Below are 22815 nucleotides of genomic sequence, written 5' to 3' on the forward strand. Positions count from 1 at the left end.
AGATTAGTATGCAACCTGAGTATCCTCCAAACTCTGAATAATAACCAGGGGGTAAGAAGCCACAATTTTTGCCAGACCAACGAGGGTCTAGGAGGATGTAGTTTGGGGCAGCATTCCTGTTTCATATTTAACAGCATTTTCATTCATTCTTTACACTGGAATTGAACGCGTAGCTTTTCAGACAAGTATTAAGGAGTATTAAGTCATAAATCCCATCAGTGTAATTAATAACTATTTTAAATTTTTCAACAACTGTTCCAAAAAAGATGTTGAGTTGGTTCAATCCTGATCAGCAGGCTGACAAAGCGGGCAAAGTATATATACAGTTAACCAAGCTTGCTTCTCTCCTGCATGCTCCTTAAGTTGTTCAGCTGTGTCTTTGGCTTGATGGGTTTGTTTCATTTCCCACATCAGTCAACCTCAGCGGTGTAATATCAGGAATTTCTGTGGTATGGGCACTGAACTGAAAAGAGAGCTTTCTCTAGCTAGCAGCTAGATTGCTACTGCAGTGTCACCGCTGTTGAATGGCAGATTTCTCTGCTCTTATAAGGTATGGCTGAACCAGCTTAATCTTCATGTAAAGTAATAATTGAGGTGACAGTTTTCTTTTGTCTAGAAAAACCTTTTTTCTTTTCAATAACTTGTCATAGTTATGGTGTAATATTTCAAAGTTCAAGTTTTCAAAAGGAAGCTGTTAAGTGATCGTGTACAAGCTGTAACTCTGAAGGTGAACTTAGAATGGTATGAACAAATGGATATTTTTACATGCACATGGTGAGCTGGATGTGCCATACTAGCTGACTCCAGGCAAGTCTAACAAATTCAGTATGGTCCAGCTCTTGGTCTGTAAGGCGGACTCAGCCCCTCTGTGAGGTTTCTACCTGACCTATCACCTTCTTGCTGCTGGAGAGAGCAAACAGATGCTTCTTCAGCAGAGGCAGCTTCCTCCACCTGCCTTCTCTGGGGAGATGAATAGCAGCTCTGAAGGGGCACAAGGAAGGGCAAGCAAATCCTTCGGGGCTGCTGGCCCCCCCACCTGGCTTCTGCAGATGCTGCCACCAGGCCACCCAAAGCATGACCATGTGCACAACAGTATTCATGAGCCAGTCCCACACACTCCCTCATTTGTTTTTGTCTGCACAAAAAGTTCATTCCTCTATTACAAATGGAATGTGAATCTGCTATCAAATGGAAGAAAGAAGATATAAGGCTTTTGCTATAGCTTATTAACTTTTTTTTTTGTTCCTTTGAAAACTATTTTTGCTATGCATTTCTTGTATTACTCTTGGTTCTATGTGAACAGTATAAAGTGAACAGTTCTTGTATGCTTATAAACTTAAGGACATTTGGATGAGGAAATTCTGCAGAGCAGTATATTTACTTTGCATTTCTGAATGGTAGCAATTAAAATTCACAGCTGCTGGCTGTCCAGATGTTTCTCACATTACAGCACTGTAATTTGCATTGGAATATATTGTGTTACTGCAGTAGCTGTTAAGTGGTCAGCTCTTCCAGCCTAACTGCTGTATGTGAGCTCCACATGCAGTTGGGATGTATTTTCCACTTGCGTCTGGTTCTTCTCCTTCCTCTTTTCCCTACCTCAGTTAGCCTGACCAGTTTGTATTTCTCAGATGAAGGCTTTGTTGCTTGGAATTCACATACCGCAGGGGACATATTGGCAGATCAGAGCAGATGTACGGGTGGTTTCTTTTAAGAGACACAGAAAAAAAGGACCTAGCTTTGAATCAGAACTTTCCCTTTCCCTTTGGCGTTTTCAGGCAGCAAACATCCCTCTGGTGTCAGAGCTTGGCATTGATGACATCCATTTTGATGACTTCTCACTCGATGTGGATGCCATGATTACTGCAGCCCTGCGGATGTTCATGGAACTTGGAATGGTTCAGAAATTTAAAATTGACTATGAGGTAACCATCTGTTCTGCAGAGATATCTGCTGCTTCCATGTTGGCACTGCTCTGTCCATTTGCACGCATTTAGTAGCCCTGATAAAATTTGTACTTTTCATTTCAGACGCTGTGTAGGTGGCTTTTGACAGTTAGGAAGAATTATCGAATGGTTTTGTATCACAACTGGAGACATGCTTTCAACGTGTGCCAACTAATGTTTGCCATGTTAACTGTAAGTATCCCGATACAGACACAATCCCATAAGATCTTTTAGTGCTACATTGCCTTACCTGTCTAAATGTTTTCCAACGTGTTTTTCTAGTTGTTATGATATTCATTCATTTGCAGTAGATATGCACACAGAATTAGGTTATTCAACTTAAGATGGCATGTGTTTGGCAAAACCTTATAGTGTTTTAGTGACAGTGATATCACAAGCATATTAAAGTGACTGAAAACAGATGGAAGTCTTGGATTAAGCTTGTTGTTATGGATCTTCATCTTACAATAATGCTTTCCTTTTGGAACTCTTTAATTTCACATTTACTTTGGACTGTTAAATTGGGACATAAAAAACATGGAAGATTTAGAATTTATTTGTTGATATTTAATATTTTCTTCTCACATTTCATCTAAGCTGTTGTGAAAAATACTGCCTTAAACCATTAAGATCATCTTCCTCCATAGTGATCTATGTGAATCTTTTGTCTTCATTGGACACTGTGATACTGGTGCGTTTTGTTTACTTCTATCACCATCAGTAGCTGTATCTTCTCTCAGTGTACGGGTTAATTCTGTTAAAAATACCAGTGCTCTCTCCTCCTACCCCACAACAACCGTGCCATTGTATATTATATATATACTATTATATATATTAATAATGCATATTTAATTAGTTAATTCTTGCAAACATGTCTGTAAAAAGACTGTGGTTCTGGTTATTTAATATTCTGCTTAATACGGCAACAGCGAAGCAATGTGTTTCTGTGCGTACAACAGTTTTCATTGTGCTTTTTAATTTTTTTTCCATATCTCCAGATAAAATTTCAAATGAAATGAATATTTTAGGCTTTCGTAAAAGTGTGATGTTCATAAGGTGATACTTTAACAAAATGGTTGATGCATAAGCTTATGTTATATAATTAGAGGAGCATTTATCACTAAAAAGCATCTTAGAATATTTTCACGAGGAACCAACAAAAGAAGGATCCCCAAAGCAAAGGCTGCATTTTCAAATACAAGAACATTTCCTAGGGACAGAGGAACAATCTTGTGATTAATTACTGAATTTTTACATTCTTGTTGCTGCTGAGATGCCAGCATGGCTAGCATTTGCATGCTAGTCTGCGTGTTACCAGTGGAGTGTGCACTGCCTGTGCTAATCATACAGTAGTGAGATCACAAGATTGGTCACCTGCCACTGAAATATTTGCACTGTGTTACACAGCCATTAGATGGGCTGGAGCATGTTACCTCTACATAGGGCACAGTTGGCTTAGATTTCCAGCTGTTGTTCCAGGTTGGGCGTCATCTCTGTGGCACAACCAGTACCTTAGTTCAAGAAAAAGCAGAGCATGAGGTCCCCAGGCAGGTAAATGACATGGGCCATGTGCTAGGTCTGTCCTGCAAGTTGTGTGGGTTAGGTTCTGTGAGCAGTTAGGGAGCTGTAACAAGCTGTGAGGCAAAGCAAACAGGGATCTCTAATGAGTGTGAGAGAAGTCATCCCTTCTCTTGGGAATGGAGATTGGGTGGAACCAGCCATGTCTTCCTACAGATACTTTTTGTTGATCTTAAATGAAAACTCATTGTAACGTGGGCATTGGTAGTTTCTAAAAGTGTTATGAGCGTGGCAAGCTTGTTGTTAAGTTATATAAAGATAGAAGGGCTTTCACTCTGAGCAATAAGAGTCAAGTCAGACAACGTCTGGGAATTTAATTTCTGCCGAACGCTGCCCGGAGCGAGGAATCCACAGCCCCCATCTCCACACAGCTCCTCTGCGGGGGAAAGCGTCCTCTAGATGGAGCTCCGAGGCCGGCTTTGCGGCAGGTTCTGTTTTGGGTGGAAAAGCTCTTTCCTACCGGGCACCTCCATCTCAGCTGGAGGCGGCCAAATCGCAAATCGGCAGCCAGCGGGGAGGAGGAAGATCGCGGTTTCTTGAACAGCCAACAGCAGGCCAGCGAGGCCGAACTCTGCAACCACGTTCAAAGCTTAATTTCAGGATGCGTTTAAGCAAGCATTGTGGGAGCACAGATATCTGTGGGAAGTGATCTAGGATTTTCAAGCTCAGCTCATTTCAGTACGTGGGGTTCTGGTGAGACGAGCAGGCAGTTCCAGGTGGGCGGCTGGGCACATGCACCAGAGGCTTTTGACTGCGCCATGTCTTGTCCTGCCTTGCTGTGGCTTTGGTGCAAAACAGAAGCCAGGCAGTTTGGGACCCGCCTTAGCTGCTCTCGCTTTCAGAGATAGGAAGACTGATTTTGTGAAAAGAGACATAAAAGTGATAGTCACGAGACTAGTAATAGCACAAGGTTTGCTCATATGGCATTTTTCTTAGGAGTGCCATCCTACTTAGTATGCCTCATTGTTCGTTTTTCATCTGCAAAAAGGGAAAATTCTTTGCCTTGTAGAGATACTGATTTGTGCCCAATACTTTGTTGCAGGGTTTGTGTATATGAATATGTCAATATGCAAGACCCTTTCCTAAAGGTGTTGTCATCTTTTTCTGGTTTTTCCATGAAAAACAATGTTATCTGCACCACAAATATAAATAAATAGGTCTATTTTAGGGAGTTTTCATGAAGGTTTAGCCTAACAGGTTAGACATTACTACATTACATGGTAACAGATTAGCTTCTGATGGCCTCACCACGCTCTCATTGAAAACAGGAGCAAAATCTGGCTGGGCTAAACAAGACAACAGAAATCCTGCAATGCTTAAACCAGGTGTTTCACTCCTCTGTCAGCCTTCTGTATGTGTATCATATATCCCTGTATGTCTAAATATAGATTTTGTTCTTTTCAAGACACTGGAGAATTATAAACCCAGTCCTGTGAGCCATGCTTCAGGCTCATCCAAATATTCTGAAGACAAGCACTGAAGCAAGGCTTGCGAGTTAGGAATGTCACGTGAGAGTAAACCACAGGATGAAGCCCAGCTTTGATAATCAATGACTTTGTTCCACATTAGTACTTTGTTCAAGAAGTAAAAATGAAAAAGTCACTAATATAAAATTAAAATCACATCTGGTATGCCACTAACAAAACACATAATGTGGAGCAAGGTATAACGAATGCAATTCATTTCCTCACATGAGAGAATGACCTCCATAACTCACTGGAGACTCTGCCACTCGTGAGTTATGGGTCGTTTTTTTTCTGGTGAAAATAAATTTTACAGTGCCATCGTATACAGCTGTATTTTTTTTTCTCTCTGTAAATTCAAAAAATGAGGAAATGTGATTCTGCTCTGAACATAATGCAAAAAGAAAAAAAAAAGATATCCTCTTACAATGATGTTGTTTTAAATTGAACGTTCTTATTAAGTAAGATATGCTGTATTTCTCTCATATACTCTATGACAATATTTTTGATTAAATGTTGAATTTATTTTCAAGATATTGCTAATGTTAATAAATTCCTTAATCAGTCTCCCTGCATTTATGATACAGGTTGAATCTTTGAGTTTAATCAAAGCTTCTGTTACGCTGAAGGCTATTTATTACAGTATCAACATTCTATTATTAAACTCCTATTTTAAGTTGCTTTAACTCAGCATGAGTGCTTTCTCTAGACTGAAAGTTGACACATGGTATGTTGTCAGTTACAATCCTCTTTTCAATTTATTTATTTATTTTTCCCTAAATAGACCTTTATTATTTTTGTTATACAAGAGCAATATTTAAAGTATAAAACCAGAAAACACCATTTTTTAGATAACTTCCTCTGCCTGAGTATCTACTACTGGAATTTTAAAAAGAATCTGGAGAAGCCCTTTCGTAATAGTCAGGTTAATCTGTACACCAGTGGATATTACATGAATGGAATGTTTTTCCCTCATACTTTATTATCTTTTTAGATGTATAAACTTTGATGTACAGTTATAAAGCATTTGTAGCAAGTCCTGCACTTCCATAGTTCATGCTAAAATGTACTTCTGAGCTACCTGAAACAGGGTTGGTTCCCTGTACTGCCTAAGAATTAACTGCAGCCACATTTTAGACTCTGAAAACAGAGAATATTTGCATTTAAATATATATTTATTTAAGTAGAATTCATGGTCTTCCAAGTGAATAGCAAAGTTCTCACTCAGTATTGCAACAATGAGTGGCATCTCTGAGTGGGCTGTATGTTCCTGCAGAAATGCAAGGACATCAAATCCCACTGTTATTCACTGTCTTTGTATCACTTAATGCTCTTCTTGCCAGTGGGTGAAATTATGCTCCACTGAAAATCAGCGGAATTCAAAATTTCTTACATACAAAGTTAGGTTTTATCTTCCAAAATAAATTGTTTCTTTTATACAATTTCCCCTCTTGCTAAGTGGATCATGTGGCTAGTTGGAGAATGTGGTTCAAGCCTGATACCGTGGAAAGAAAAAGATTAACAGTTTTCCATTTCAGTCATTCTTGCAGGCAATATGCCCTCATGCTTCTGAAGAGTTGAAGAACCATGTTGTTTCTGTTGTGGGTAAGGTGCATCACACCTACAGTGTCCCAAACAGCTTTTAGCCACCTCCTCAGACATGACCTGTTCAGGGTGCTTGAGGTTAGCAATAGCAGCAGTGTTTCTCCTCTGGTATGAGACAGTTCAGGGGCTATAGCACATCTTCTGTACAAGAAGAGGTATAGGGGCAAAAAATATTTGTAGGGATTCACACTGGCATATCTGGTCTGAATTGGCTGTGGGGGATTTCAGTACATCAAATTTTAAAACTTTATATCAAATTCGAGTGGGTATCTGCAGCAGAATTATGCCTTTTGAGTTATTTCCTCCTTAAATCATGTCACTTCATTTCATGTGTCCCAGATAACAAATCTCTTAACTGCTCATACCAGTTCCGTAGAGTATATTTTAGCTGGCATCTTTTACAGGTCTTTTGATTTAACAAATTAAATACCTTTGACAGTAGGAATTAACTAAAATGGCCACCTCAAAATTGAAGAAATCCATGTTAAAGTACTTATCTGAACAATAATTTCAAAATGAAATCAATTTTGTTTTGTATTTCTCTGGTAAGAGATTCCGGTTCCTGTCTTACTGTGTAGTTACTGGTGTTTGTATTCAGCTCTTTTTGCCATTACTGCTTTCTGGATAGTGGGGGAATGCCATGCTGGAAATGCAATGGAGAGATAATAACAGATCACTCTAAGGACATATCTGTTCTGCTAACCATCTAACATGCAGCGGGGAACGTAATATGACAATAAAGCATTTATCTTCTCTTTACTGATATGTTCCTGCTATCAAAACAAAGTTGGCTGTTGCTTGATGGACTAACATTACTTATCCCTTTTGCTACTGATAGTTACAGCTGCTATTTTTTTCCTTTTCTCAGACAGCAGGATTTCAAGAGATTCTGACTGAAATTGAAATTTTAGCTTTGATTGTGGGATGCTTGTGTCATGACCTTGACCACAGGGGAACCAACAATGCCTTCCAAGCCAAGTAAGTTTTCTAATTCTTATTACTTTAATTTGTTTTTCTTCCACAGAAGAGCAAAAGGTGACCAGGATAAAGAATGAAGCATTAATTTCAGGCCTCCCAGGCCAAGGCCAAGTATTCTTATTCCTGTACATAGTGAGGGACTATCCATCTTTATAATTCTCTGTTGTTTGGGGTAATTGCTGCCTTGTCCTTTGTATCAGGCAGTTGATTGGGTTAATCTTTGTGAGCTGACACCAAATATTGAAATGTGGTGCCCAAACTTGATGTTCCTCTCTGGCTCTGTTATTATTAATTCTGGTATTCAACTCAGAAAATACTGAGACTATCTATCTGGGTTTCTCTCTGACTGGAATGCATTAAGTTAAGCATAACCTAGCTAAGCAATTTTAAAAAAAAAAGGTAAAACTGAAATCCTGTTTTCTCAACAATTTTCAAAATGGTTTAGGCAAGCACAGCATGTAATTCCTGGCATACGGAGTATGAAACCATCATGTTGGAGCTCTGATACATATCGTCTGCAGTGGGTGGGCTGCTCCTGGTTTGTAGAAATGCCACCTCCTTGGCCTGCTCCATATGCCAGAGTTCCCAGAGTTCCATATGCTTGGAGTCCTGCTGCCGTAGGCAGGGTTGGGCTGGCTGCTCCTTGATATGGTCAGTACCCGCTACAGCACAAGGCTGGATCTCACAGGCAGATTCTTACATTACTTAAGTGAAGTCTTGCTCTCCAGACCATTTTCAATTCCAAAAGTGAATGTCATTCTATTCAAGTTGCTTAGGACCTGATCCAGCAGCCCTGCCTCATGTTTGTCTTTACCGTCCAAGTTCCTGCCCTTAGATGTGTTGCTAAAATAGCAACAGGCTAATGGAAAGTTTGAGGGTGCATTATAGAGTGGTAAGATAACTCTGTTGACCAAGATCAGATTGTTTCCAAAATCTGGTTTTGAAAGACAGTAGGAATTGCCTGTTTGCTGCAGTGTGTAATATGCACTGGCTGCTGTGTTTCTGGGGGTGAGTATCCTTAGTGAACATCACTCATATTGATGTTTCTGATGTTTGCTAAGCTGTCATTTCCTAAGCTATTGGTGCTGCTATACAATCTCAATGAAACAATGACACTGTCTGTATCTTCAATCACTATAGCAAGAAAAATCAATTGCAGTGCTCAAAAGACAGAGCTCGTGGTGCAAAGGTTACCAAGCACTGCTAGATGCCTGTTCGCAGCTGAGTCTTGAGGAGAATCAAAAAAGACGAGACAAATGGGAAGCTCAGCTGATTGATGTTTATGTTCCTAATTTACCAAAATGAAACCTAAGATTTACATCCAGGCCATTTTAGGCTCTGATTAAATTAACCACTTCTCTACTGTAACATTACACAGCCACATCTCTTGTGCAGAGAGATGGCTGACTTAAAGGCAGAGATTGCAGCATCAGTCTGCTATCACTTAAACTTCCTTGACAACTGAGTACAAAGAGGAGGCTGCCATTTTATGACTCCATAAAGAAATTGCTGAAGACATTTAACAAAAGACAAAGATTCCCACACATACAAAATATCCCTGAAAATGGAAGCTGCAATTTTCATAACAGCAGCTATGATTTATTTCTCTAACTTGGCTTACAAATTTAAGCACGTTTTCCTATTTTGTGTTCAGCGCTACTGTTCTGTGTTCTGAAAGTTCAAGAGCTATACAATGAAGGCAATATCACAGCTGTCTGAAATGTCTCTGTTATATATCTCAACACCACATTCTCTAGGGATGATGTTTCCTGGACATCTTTCTCTCTAATATAGCTGCTTCTGATAATTAAATAGCAGTATGGTGCAGTTTTATAGTTTATTTTCCTAGGAGACTCTTTCTGTTTGTCTCCAGCATAATCTCTTGTTCTCATTTCTTTGGAAAGAAAACCCATCTTGTCGCTCTAGGCTGGGTCCCAGAAGTGAAGTAATGATGAACAGTAACTATTCTGACAATCCAGTTCAATTCTCTGCACCTCCCAACAATTCTCAATTTAATAACTGTATTTCATAGGTTTTTGTTCTTTAAACTTGGGAAACCCAACTGCTCTGTGCCTTTTGAAGCTTGATTTTGTTTTAGATAATAAACATGATAAAAAAAAAAATACATTCTAGACAGATGGTAAACTTTACTTTTACATTTACTACTCTCAGTGCTGTTTTTTGGTTACATTACTTTTTTTTTTTAAGTGTGTGATTTTAGATATAGACAGAACCTCACTGCATTTGGTTACTTTTTTTTAAGGTATGTAATCACCTTTTTGTAAGCCTTTTTTTGTTAATATCTACTAATAACTGAAAATTAAAAGTAACAGAAGAGTCGATCTCTTGATCCCTGCTCAAGGATAATACAGTCTGTTTTTACTGCGCAGTTTTTACAGCACTGCTAAGGCTCCTTGGAAGTTGCATTCCATAACTTTGTTCTAGGAACTATCTTTAGTCAGCTGATGGTATTTAGCATAAATATAAATGCCAGGTATTTGGCTATAAATGACTATTTTGATCTGGCCAACTCTCAAGTATGGTTGCTGACATGGATAAGGACAAGTGTGACTGCATGCCTTTATTACTAAATTTTCTCTGAAATCTGCTTTGTAAGCAACTGAGCAGCATTTGTTGACTCCTCGCATTCTGTTTCAGGAGTGGATCAGCTTTAGCTCAGCTCTACGGCACCTCTGCTACCTTGGAGCACCACCATTTCAATCATGCTGTCATGATTCTCCAAAGTGAGGTACAAAGCATTACTATTAATCTCACTATAATCTGTTGGGCAGTTTCAGCCAGGGAAAGGAAATACCACATACAGTACCTTCTTAATGCCCTCTCCTTGAGGAATTATTTATTGGTTACCTCAAAGGTCACAACTAGCACAAAATTAAACAATTACAAATGCTGATCGTAGATCCCAGAGATTATATCTGTCTCAATCGGCTAGGGGCAAGGAGAATATATCCTAATCATATTATCAGTTTTTCTGTCTTACACAGATCCTGCTCAGGACCTTATCGTTACATAAAATGCTCTTACCTTTCCCCACAAGTGTTGTGTTGCACTCAGTGTATCTCAGTCATCCTTTACTGGTTCTGCGTTACTTTACTAAATGTTTGTGAGTTTTTTTAATTAACGTCAGCAATATTACACTGTCCAAAATACACTAGCTGCTGTGCAGATTCCTATAAAGACATAGTTCCTGCCTAGAATACCTTATGCTCAACAATATGCAGATTACACTGCCCTAGAGGTGTTATAAGTGGGAGAAGTAGAGGGATAGACACGTAATCTTTATGAAGAAAATGGATGTATTTTGTTAATTTACAGATAGCTTGTTACAAAATGTGTTCAGTATATATAAAAAGTCTTATTCGTGCAGCACAATTAGAGACTATTCTGATCTGCATTAACTTTTGAATGGCATGGGGGTGTCCACGATTATAGGCAAATGGGAACTGGGTAATGCCTTTACTCTGTATGCAGTGTCTACAGTCAGTGGTCTAAGACTGACCTCTGGGTTTAGTGTCCAGTTTTGTAACATAATGTTTACAATGTAGACATGGTAAAGGAGAGCCCCAGCATGAGATTTAAACAATTCCATCTGGTCAGTTTAACCTGATTATCTAAAAGATGATCCCCTAGTAAATGGCTCTTTAGCTAGCAGAGAAAGACATAACAAAAAGCAGCATTTGAAGGCTAAATAGACCTTTTCACAGGGAATAGGGAAAAGTAGTGTTTTTTTCTTTTTTTTCTTTTTTTTTTTGTTTGCTTGTTTTCTTTAAACTAATGAGACTTTCTGCCCAAAGAAGCCTTCTTGGCTCTTCAAGTCTTCATGACTGAATGCCCTTCTGAAGACAGGCTTAAGACATGGACAACTCTGTGCAAGTTTATAGCTCATGTCAGACTAGATGCTTTAAAAAAATCCAGCTTAGAATTCAATAAATTCATTAAATTACTTTTTTTTTTTTTGGAATCTACTTCTTTTCTGGATGCTTCCTTAAATCTATGATCTTTTGCAGATATAAAATTTTACTTGAACTACAAGTTCTCTTTTTTAATCATTCAAGAAGCTGCTGCTTCTAGTCCTCATTTCCTGACCAGAAAATTAATCACACGAGATATTTATCCACTAGGTACTATTTGCTAATGGGATCACAACACCACTCCTTTTGGAATAAATACAGATTTGGATCCTCCAAACTACTTAAATAGACATATCAACTTGTACAAGCTGAGCAGTTTGTTTCTTGCCTCAAATATGCTAAAATTAGATAGTATCCTATGCACTAATGTTGACATCCTAATCTGGTTTTGGCTATCTAAAATTAAACATAGAACAGTGCATGATTACTTTGAATGTTTTATCATGCTGGAAAGACGAGCTATTTATTCTCTACTTCTGTCATGCTAACCTCAATATAGGTGATTTTGAGCTTTGTGCTGGCATGGTTTTACACATAATGAAACAGATCAGAAATGTAAAAAATAAACAAAAAAATTACAGATTGACAACTTGATAAATTACTCCTGTTGTAATAGCTGCTGTTTTCCTCATACATCTTGCTTTGCTATTTTTTTTTTTTAATTTGTTCTTCTCAAACTTTACATTTTCAAATCCTTTTCAATGCTTACCTAAAGATAAAAACTCATTTCACTGTTACAAAGGCCATGTTTTATGTATGGCAGTTATATTTCTTAGACCAACATTGAGCTAACTTATTAAATAAATAAATAAGAACCAACTCTTTCTCCAAATCTTGCCTTGTCTTCCCTCAGACGTTCATGGCTGTAACAATCCCATCTCTGGAAAATTCTTGGTTTTAAGTGCATTTTAATATTCCTTAGCAGTATGTGGCAGTGCATACTGAATGTGCACATTACACTGCTAAATGCCACCAAAATAAGACTGTTTACCAAGAACATCACTGATTCTATGGGTGATTTCATAGAGAAATTGTAGGATCTCTTCCCTATTGGTTTTCAGAATTCCAGTTACAAAATACCTCTCTGCTCTTGAATAGCAATATATAACTAGTTTGTATCCCTTCATTCTGGCTATGGAGCACCTTTCAAATTCTTAAGCCCATGACCCCTATAGAGTATCCTATCAGACCTTCAAACCACAGAAAGTTGTGGCTCTTCAGCCTGTGCAGGGAAAGCTTGTGTATGTGGCAAGAATGCAGTAATGGGTCAGAGTGAGCAAACAGGCTGTTTTGAATGAAAAACTGATTTAGTGTCTTTGACTGTTCCAACAGCAGTTTGTGTGCCTGCAAGCAGCAGCACAGATAAATCTATTAGGAGCACAACTCAAAAGCTGAAATGCCTGGCTCCCAGAAACATTTAATAAGAGGAAAGATTGAGATGTATCCATAGTTTTCCTCCATAAACTGAGTCTGTGCAGGGTAGGAGTAAAGAGTAAATCTTTCCTCAAGAGGCTATAATTTCAGCAGAGTTTAGTAAAACATCCCAGATGCTTGATTACAATTGTCAAATCTTACACCCCGATGTAATCTCCACAGTGTTAACATTATTATTTTGTCATAGATTTGCCATGAATCAGAAAAGGCCTCTGCTAGAGAGAAACAGTAGACTGTTAGAAAGAGTTAGAAAACCTTTTAAAAACCAATATTGATTGCTAGTCCTTTACCTTCTTTATCTCTTTCATTATAGGGTCACAACATCTTTGCTAACTTGTCCTCTAAGGACTACAGTGACCTTATGCAGCTTCTAAAGCAATCGATATTGGCAACAGACCTCACTCTGTATTTTGAGTAAGTATTGGCATTTCTTGTATTTGAGAAATGAAAATTCGAAGCATGTACTCTAATGACCTATTAAATACCAATAAGGATATATAATATGAACAATTAATATTTAGCTGTGGTTGAAAAGATTTAGTCTAATACTTTGTATATTTTAGGCTAATAGAAATATCTCAAGTGTCTAAGTAAGTTTTGCTTTAATGTGTAATGTCTACATCGACAAAAGACAAGGGAAAAGTCCTGGGCTCATACTTGAAAGCAATCCCAGGAATCAGCTACAGTTTGCTGCCATAATTCTTCTGTCCCTTATGCGATATTTCTTCAGATATGTAGAAAATCAATGACATTTTAGAATTCTTATCCACCATTTTAGTGTTTCTAGCAATCTATGCTAAAAATATTATACTTAATAAAAAAGATGGATAATGAGGTAATGAACACGTACGTGTTGCTTTTTGAAGATAACTTGTATCAGAAGAGAAATATGTTGTGGAAAGTTTAACTCTCCATTTTTCTCATCTGCAAGTCAGATCTCTTAAGTAGTCTTCAAGTTGATGCTACGTTGTGTTTTCAAACACTGTTATTACCAAGCTACATTTGCAGTAAGACTGGAGTGTGCATGAGGCTGGAGGAATCATGATGCCACCACCATGTGATGTGGCTGGAGCCTTTTCTCTGGCATGTACCTGGCTGTCTTGCAGGGAGAGCACCATCAGGTGTCCAGCTTTGGGGTGCTGCCTTCGAAACCTTGGATCGCTGGGCTGAGGTGAATGGGATGAGGATCAACAAGGCCAGGTGCCACATCCTGGACTTTGGCCACAAGAACCCCATGCAGTGCTACAGGCTTGGGGATGAGTGGCTAGATAACTTTGAAGAGGAAAGGGACCTGGGGGTGTTGGTTGATGCTTGGCTGAACATGAGCTGATAGTGTGTCCAGGTGGCCAAGAGGGCCAACAGCATCCTGGCCTGCAGGAGCAGGGAAGTAATCATCCCCCTGTACTCAGCACTACTGAGGCTGCACCTCGTGTACTGTGTTCAGTTTTGGGCCCCTCACTACAAGAAATACATTGAGGCCCTGGAGCGTGTCCAGAGAAGGGCAACAAAACTGGTGAGAGGTCTGGAGCACAAGTCTTATGAGGAGCAGCTAAGGGAGCTGGGATTGTTTAGTTTGGAAAAGAGGAGGCTGAGGGGGAGACCTCATTGCACTCTACAAGTTCCTGAAGGGAAGCTGTGATAAGGAGGGGTTTGGCCTCTTCTCCCAGGCAACAAACAGGACCTGAGGAAATGGCCACAAGTTGTACCAAAGGAGGTTTAGGTTAGACATAAGGAAAAACTTTTTCTCTCAGAGAGTGGTCGGGCACTGGAATGGCCTCCCAAGGAGGTGGTACAGTCGCCATCCATGGTGGTGTTCAAGAGGTGTATGGTTGAGGAGCTGTGAGATATGGTTTAGTGCTTGTGGTAGCAGTGGTAATGAGAGGACGTTGGACTAGATGATCTTGCAGGTTGTTTCCAACCTTGCGATTCTATGATTCTTTCTAGCCTTGACAAGGCTTCATCCTTAGGAATTTTTGTCGGATGTCCATTAGCATCCTATCTCATACATTATTTGGTAATGTATCCCTCAACTTTGAGAGAGGTGAACATAGATTCCTCAATTACTGCGTACTAATAGTTGGTTAGTTACCACGTGAATTTTCCAGAAAACTTCAGAAATTCTAACTGTTCAACAATGCATCTTATACTGTAAATTGTAAAAATACTAACTGGGATGCTGCTATGTTTGCCAATATTGGGTTATTACATAAAGAGCTGTTTCTGAACAATACTGGCAGCAGAGACATTGATGTTCTTTGCTTTCTGCAAGTGTATTCTCAAAGAAATTGTACTTAAGGTTTTTATGAATAGTTTTAGCCCACGTTTGTAGATATGAAGATCCTCAGGAAGACAAATCCTTTTAGGCACACAATTTTTGAAGCAGTCTGTTACGCTTGCTAGGATCTGGAGGTCTGCTATGGCAGTGGAACTTGCTGACAGCTTTAAGTGGGATACAAGGGTCATGGGGATGTTTAAGTACAGATTCTCTTGTCTAACTGTAAATGACAGGAATGCACAATTGGTTTGTGCTGTCAGGGAGAGGATGAGTAGAAAGGACCTAGAGGTGCCCTGCATGGCACCATGCACTGCCCTGTCTGAGACCATGCAGCCTGTGGAAGAGCCAGAAAGCCTAATCCTGGAGAGAATCTGCAGCAAGACTTTCAAATGGAAGCCAGACACAATGGAGTTTTTTTTTGCTGCCTGCCTTAGGCCGAAAAACTACACGGTCAAGTGGTCTTTCTATTTTTAATGCAGAGAAATAATGTCCAAAGAGGATATCAGCTAAATTTCAAAATGGAAAATGTACTTAATTTTAGTGGATAATTTTAAATGTTGTTCACAGATAATACAACAAGAAAAATAATTGAATCAAAATGATGTTTATGGAAATCAACTGAAATGATGTCTTGAGCCACTGGACTGTAAAGCAGCTGTTTTGTTGTACAGCAAATTAGCTTTCCCTTTCAGACTATACACAAGAGTCAACGTTACTCAAAAGCATTGCAAAATTTCTTAAATTCTGGCATGCTATGATGCTTAATAGCATTAAAACTCTTCCTGTTGGACATTGTGCCTAAGCAACCAGCAGGAAGCACTGAATTATTTCCTTATACATGGATGCTTTCCTCAGGTTGACTCTCATACTAGAAATCCTCTGTGGTGTTAGACTGAAGCTTTGGCATCCATTCCTGAGGATGTCAAAGCAAGATTCTTAACATTTTCTGTTTCTGCTTTTATGAACCCATATACTTTAAATTTGAATGTGTGAGGTTTTTGGGATCTCATGTTCCTGACCTTTCAGCTTTAAAAACTATTGACTTCCAGTAACATATGAATTTCCCAGAATAATCAACACTTCAAAATGAAATAATTTGTACTCATCAATTCTGTAATGTGAAATTCTTAATATTTTATTTCAAGAAACATAAGGGATAGGATATCATATTATCTCTACATCTGTATTCTAATTGCCATTGTAAAATCTGTTATGTAAAGGCCCCTGTACAATTCTGTCCTTTCACTGGGGGCAATGTTCCCAAAAGCATGCAACCCCTTGAGTATAAAAATTGTAGTCTATGCCATCCAGATTATGCTTTCAGTAATTACTGTGGAAAATTTCAGCCCAGCTGAAGTAAGTGTGAAAAATATAAAACTCTGTAAACTTCTTCCAGTTAGGATTCTCACATGAGACAAAAAACTGGACTGTCATCCAAAACATAGGTATTTGGTTTCCAGATTTGATGCTAATATATTGTATCACTCTAGGGAAGTTGCTCTGTATTTCTGTACCTTTTGTCATACTAGGATCTGTTGCGTATTGTGTGTGTGGTCACACTGTGTGCAATAAGAGTCCTTTGAAGGCCAAGTGTGAGTTGTGATAAAATTACGGACTATGACAAGTCCAAATGTTGGTACTCAATAGTCAACAAAAAAGCAAGCTTTAACATGTCCCTATTCACAGAGACTGGCAAGATCTTCTGAAAGACAAAGCATGAGGTCCAGCAGGGATACCTAATTTAAAGTCAGTGAGAACTACACATTAAAGATGCCCACAGTCTCTGTGTTCCGTCTGTTGGAAATAACAGTAATTACAGGGCTCTGAAAAACCCTCCGGAATCCAAGAGTTAAAAAGCATTTTGCAAGGACAAGTAAAGTGAAGTGTGTGCATAATTCAGGAGTATTTCTATTGTCTGTCTGTCCACTTCTGTAGTCAGACATTTCATGCTTCCATGGTATCATTTATTTCCTTATCTGCAGAGGCTATAAATACAGTATTGCTTTTACTAGGCAGCTCTGACATTGGTAACAGACATTTATAGAACATGTTCGGAAATTAGTATGTTTCGCTTAAATGGACTGTCAGTGTAATGTCTTCAACAATAATAAATGAGGTGCGATGATATTGTATCATTCAGAGAACCACGTTTCTGCTGCAGCGCTGCCCAGAAAGTGGCTGTTTCCCTTTCTGACAACCGTTTTTGTTGCAGGAGAAGGACAGAATTCTTTGAACTTGTCAGTAAAGGTGGTTATGATTGGAATGCTAAAAACCATCGAGAAATATTTCGGTGAGCACTACCATTTCTTGCTTTCTGGTTATTTCAACATGTAACCATATTTGTTAAAGGAGATTCTTACGTCATGGAGGAAAGATTACAATAAGAAGGTAGCTTGCTTTAAAAATGCAATCTGTGATTTGAAACACATGATACGATTTATAAATGTTACTAAACTTTAGCAGAGGTATAATCAGTACAACTTCACCTTCTCCATTCCTACTTCTGCCTCTGTCACGTATTTTTCCCTTTCTCCCAGCCTTACCAGTTACTGCTCAGCCTTTCTCCTTTTTCTCAAAAAAGCATCGGTACTCTGCCTTAGGACCCAAAGATCTTCCTTTTCTGCTTCCTTTTCTCTCCTCCTCTCAGCTGCTTTCTGTCACAGGCTATGTTTCTCTCCATTCTTGTTGTCCGTAACTGGGAATTTGCAGATACACAGTACTCTTCTAACACTCAAGAATGACCTGAGCATGCACCCTATAGATACTTTAAATGGTGGGAGTGTACCCCATACTTGAGACATAAATGTGCATATTTGTATATGCATCTCTTATTATATCTCAATTTTGTTAAAATACTGTTTCCCTCTGGAAATTATTTTAAACCAAGGAAATTAGCCATTTTCTGTTTTCCATATCATTTCATCCACTCCTAATTTCAGATTCAGGCAATATATTTGATGCTTCATTTTCAGTGCCCTTGTTCTTCATTTAAACTTTCCTAGACTTTTATCTGCATCATGTACTGTACATAAACGCTTTCTACAGCTGAATGGTTTCTTTCTTCTAATGCATATAAAACATGGTTGTAGCTAGGTATTAAACTACAGTGGAACAGTATAGCTCATAGTAAATCTTAAATTTTTATTGTAGATGAGCAGTAGAAACTGCTTAAACAGTGTCTGGGTTGCCTCCTGTGATTATAGGTTCTCTTGCAACAGCAGTCACTTACAAATAGGCATATAAATTAATCCAGTTTGCAGGTATTAGTATATAATAATACCCTTGCTTATATCATGTGAAGTACGTGCTTTCTGGTATTTATATTGATATGGTATATATATTTATATAAATAGTATCAGGAGTACTGCAACATTAGCTGTTATTCCCTTGCAATGCCATTACTTTTCTAGTGTGCAATTCACAATACCAAAAATTCATTGTCTGATGACTTGAAATACAATTATGTTTCCCGGGCACAATTGTGATGTAAAAGCCATGCTGATCGCTGGGGTTTCAAACATGTCATTCTTTTCAGGAGGAAAAGAAGGTAACAGGGCTGACATTTTATACATATATATATTATTTATTTATGCATCCAGAGCAGAGTTGTTCAGAAATCCAACAAAGGTTGATTCAGCTTGTATTGTTCATTTCTGTTTTTCAGATCAATGCTAATGACAGCCTGTGACCTTGGAGCTGTGACCAAACCGTGGGAGATTTCAAGACAGGCAAGCCATGATTAATAGCAGGGCTGGGAGGAGGCGGGACTGGCGGGACAATATTCCCAGGGCCCTGGCTTACAAGGGACCGAAACTGGAATCAATTTACAGCAGTATTAATGCTATAAAAAATAGCAGGGGGTTCTGTAAGAAATACTTTATTGCTTAATCTTTCCATGTATGCATGCTGGTGAGCAGCACGTTGGTACCTGAGGAGATCTGGTTTTACAACCTCTCCTCTTATTAACCTTTTAAATCCATATCAATAAAAGGATAGATTAAACAACAACAATGAAAACCAGGAGCCACATGTAGCTGCACTTTCTTGGTTTGTTCTAAAGTTTTCCTTGGTCATGGCAGAATCTTCCCTTAATCAGAAGATGATCTGCAAACTTTGATTAACATCAAATTTTTCTGTATAAGAGAATATGTTCATTTTTATCAACTTTAGGGAAAAAAAAAAAAAAAACGACGAGTGTAGCATAGAGATGTTTTTAGCATCCTGTACTTAGAAACAAAGAAAGATTCAGGCTTTTGCTGCTAAGTAGGTCCAGTAGAAATATATACATAAAACTCAGGTCCAACCGCTGACTACAGCAAATAATTACAACACACTTAAGTAAGTGTCTAGCTTACTAAACAAACGCTTATTCTAATGCTCTTGTCCTTTACCATGCAATTTTCCCTTTTCTAGCCATCTTCCCATACTTTGCACCCTTCATTAATATTTCTTCTTTCCCGTACTAGTAATTCTCTGTCCCTCATTAAAGTCCAGAACAAGTTAGTAGCAGGTTGGGTAGTGAGATAGGATTTTGGAGAAATATGCAACATAATGCAGCAAATAGGAAATATATCAGCACAACCGGGTGTAGGTGAGCAGCTGCAATGAGTTTGACAGGCTTAATGTGAAAGTGACAGCTAAAAAGATGAGTTGAAGGTGAGGAGCTGGACAAGTGAGCTAGCTGTCAAGGCAGGAGCAGCCAGATTTCTTGGATAGGGACACAATGTAACCGGAGATGAAAGGGAAGGGACTTGCACTCCTTTGCAGCGGTACCAAAATAACACGCACACGGTAACCCAGTAAAAAAGCATTAATGAAGTGAGGGCTTCAGCTCAGTTTGCAGTTTTGTCTAATGAGTCTTTCTTTCTTGCTTTTACAAGCAGACTAGAACAATAGTCCTTCTAAGGCTATTATCTCTTCTTGCCCAGAAAGTGACCACCTCTCAAAGAAATCAGGGCATTTGCTCTTATTCTGCAGGAAAATAAGTCACAAGACCTTAAAGTGCCACTTAGTCACTGCTGCAATTCGTGCAAATTCTTCTCGCTTTTCCTCTTTACCCCTGTGAGCTTCTCAATTTTCCTTGACAGCCAAAATATCAGGTAGGGTCTGTTTCCCATGCTGTGAATCTTTGTGTTATGGTGTTCAATTAGTGCTGAACGTTCTGGCACTTTATCATTTTTGAGGTTTGCACTTGAAAATTCCCCTGAAGCCTGGCATATACGTTCACTATGTATTGAAAAACCCTATCTGAGTGAAACATTAGCTGGTTGAACAGGGAAGCTAATCAGTGCACAGAAGAAAAGTAGAGGAAATAGTTGGACCTCGAGTGTGCCTAAAGGAAAAAAATATGAAAAGTAAGGGAGAAAGAAACTGAAGTATATGCATAAACGAATAAAGATGAAATGTTGGAAGAAAAATATTAGGAAGAGAGGACAGACAGAAGGACAAAAGAAGAGGGAAAGGGACACAAGGAGAAATGTGATCAGATTAGCAGTGGGACAGGGATGAGACTACATCTTGATTATTTTTATGCAATGCACTTGGCAAACACTTAATTGCTGTTAAGTTGTTAAATTATTCCTCTGTCTGGAGTATTGATCCAAAATTTTATTAGTGTACTGGGATTACATACGTTATAAAGTTCCAAGCTGCGTGATAGCCTGGTTCAAGATTTAAGAGTACTTTATAACACCACTTCACCTATTTCCAATTTATTTTGGTACTCCCTATTTCAAGTTTAACAAGCTCAGGATTTGTGTATGTTAGATACTGTGCAATTGCTAGATCAAGAAATTTCGAGACTTATAAAGTACAGGTTCTCTTGGTTCACCCTGTTATGCTGTGGTGTTATGAAATCACGTCTTACCTCAAAATCACTTGAAAACTATAATCAGGCATGACAGGAATTTTAGGAACTGAATTCTGATTTCAGTAAGTTAGTTTCCTTTTTTTTTCCTTCAGTATCTCAAGTGCCACCTGTACCGACTTTCTAAGCCCTGCATTTAGAAAGGGCTATTATATCAAAATTGTTCACTGTTTTGGTTTTTTAAAATTCCTATTAATTTTGTTATTAAATTTCATATACTTCTGAGATTATATGCTGAACAGAATAACAATCTTCATTCACAAAAATTGGAAAGGCATGTTCCAACTTCCAACCTACCACATCTTGCTTTTGATTCAATATGATAATCATAGTCTGAGCTCATATGTACTGTAGTGATGACAGTTGTGGGGGGGGGGGGGGAAATAAGTCTAGTGGAGAACAAAAACTTTGATTTCATATTAAATTATGACAACAGAGGTTACTGGTTAATTAAGTTCCTTTGACAAGTGAAGTTGTTTATACAGGGCAACAGCCTGTAAATACCCAGAGAGCTCTTACATTTTACAGAGCACTTTTACAGACATAATTATGCGTGCCAACAAGAAGCTATCATTTTCTATTCTGTTCTCAATACTTTACTAAGTTGCACACAACTACAGAGTGCTGCCTCCACACTGCAATGTCTTTCCCCAGTTGATTCCCTATTGAAAAGTGGTAAATATGACTTTTTCTGGTTATGGCTATTTATATCCACCTGTGTGCCCCGCTCTTAAAAGTATACAAACATGTGCCTGACATCAGTCATGCAACTAGGGCTATTAACTTCTTTACAGCAAAGCACAGGCTGAAGTAATGATCTAAGCAAGAACTTAGTACCCTAAAAGTTATGTTACAAGTCCTCTAAAGTTTATTGTGATTTGTATTTTAGGCAGCTGAGCTGGTAACCAGTGAGTTTTTTGAACAAGGAGATAGAGAAAGATCTGAACTGAAACTCATTCCTTCAGTAAGTATTTATCACTTCTGAAATAGTTATTTATTTGAATAGGATAAGAAAATATAATTGGATTCATGGAAAAAACAACAACAACTGCATTTTGGTACGGAAATAAATATCTTTGAATAAAACAAAAGCTCTCTCCAAAAAGGAGATGCACTGAAAGTTCACACATAAAAAGCAGTACAGGCAACAGAGTCACTTTTCCTTTGAGCCAATCTCTGTTTTCTTTACCTTCTCACAGGGTTATTCTGTCATTCAATTTTCTAAGCAAAAGGTATTATTTTTAATACATAATTTCAAATAAAACCACGATACACTTAGGAAATTAAGCTGCTGCTGTCTGCTATGTGTTATTTGATATATCAAATACTGAAAAGCATTTCTGTAGCTACGCAACCAAACACAACATGGATTGAAAGGTTAAATTAACTGGAATATAGGTAGATGGGTATAAAGTATCAAACAAGAATGAAGAAAAAAAGATCATTAAAATGTTCAGTGAGTGATTTGAAGAGAGAGCTTTATTCAGGTTAAATACTTCAAACCATTTACAAGCCATTAACTGAAGGAAACAAGAAAGTCTTGAAAAGAATCTAACTTACAAGCCAAGTGCTGTTGCTTCTAAAAATATTCATTCTGGTGGCTCAGATTTGTTCTCTGTTTGATAACTGGCACACGAGCATACTACTTGTGGTGATGTAATGAAATAAAGGTTAAAAAGCTTGTAGAAAGTGTTCAGATAGAGAGTTGTTAGTCAGCAAGATAATGTGATCTTACCTT

At 38.3% G+C, this 22815-nt stretch overlaps 1 protein-coding gene across 1 annotated transcript in view; it reads left to right on the forward strand.

Moving 5' to 3' along the window:
- PDE11A (phosphodiesterase 11A) overlaps positions 1 to 22815 on the forward strand; it is a 126095-nt gene that overhangs the window by 90968 nt on the left and 12312 nt on the right. The window contains exons 12-19 of the mRNA XM_031554288.1: positions 1779 to 1925; positions 2031 to 2138; positions 7461 to 7570; positions 10229 to 10319; positions 13250 to 13350; positions 17424 to 17501; positions 18876 to 18939; positions 21967 to 22041. Coding sequence (XP_031410148.1) covers positions 1779 to 1925; positions 2031 to 2138; positions 7461 to 7570; positions 10229 to 10319; positions 13250 to 13350; positions 17424 to 17501; positions 18876 to 18939; positions 21967 to 22041 — 774 coding nt within the window. The remainder of the gene's footprint in view (positions 1 to 1778; positions 1926 to 2030; positions 2139 to 7460; positions 7571 to 10228; positions 10320 to 13249; positions 13351 to 17423; positions 17502 to 18875; positions 18940 to 21966; positions 22042 to 22815) is intronic.

The sequence above is a fragment of the Meleagris gallopavo genome, chromosome 7, assembly GCF_000146605.3.
Source record: "Meleagris gallopavo isolate NT-WF06-2002-E0010 breed Aviagen turkey brand Nicholas breeding stock chromosome 7, Turkey_5.1, whole genome shotgun sequence".
Classification (NCBI taxonomy): domain Eukaryota; kingdom Metazoa; phylum Chordata; class Aves; order Galliformes; family Phasianidae; genus Meleagris; species Meleagris gallopavo.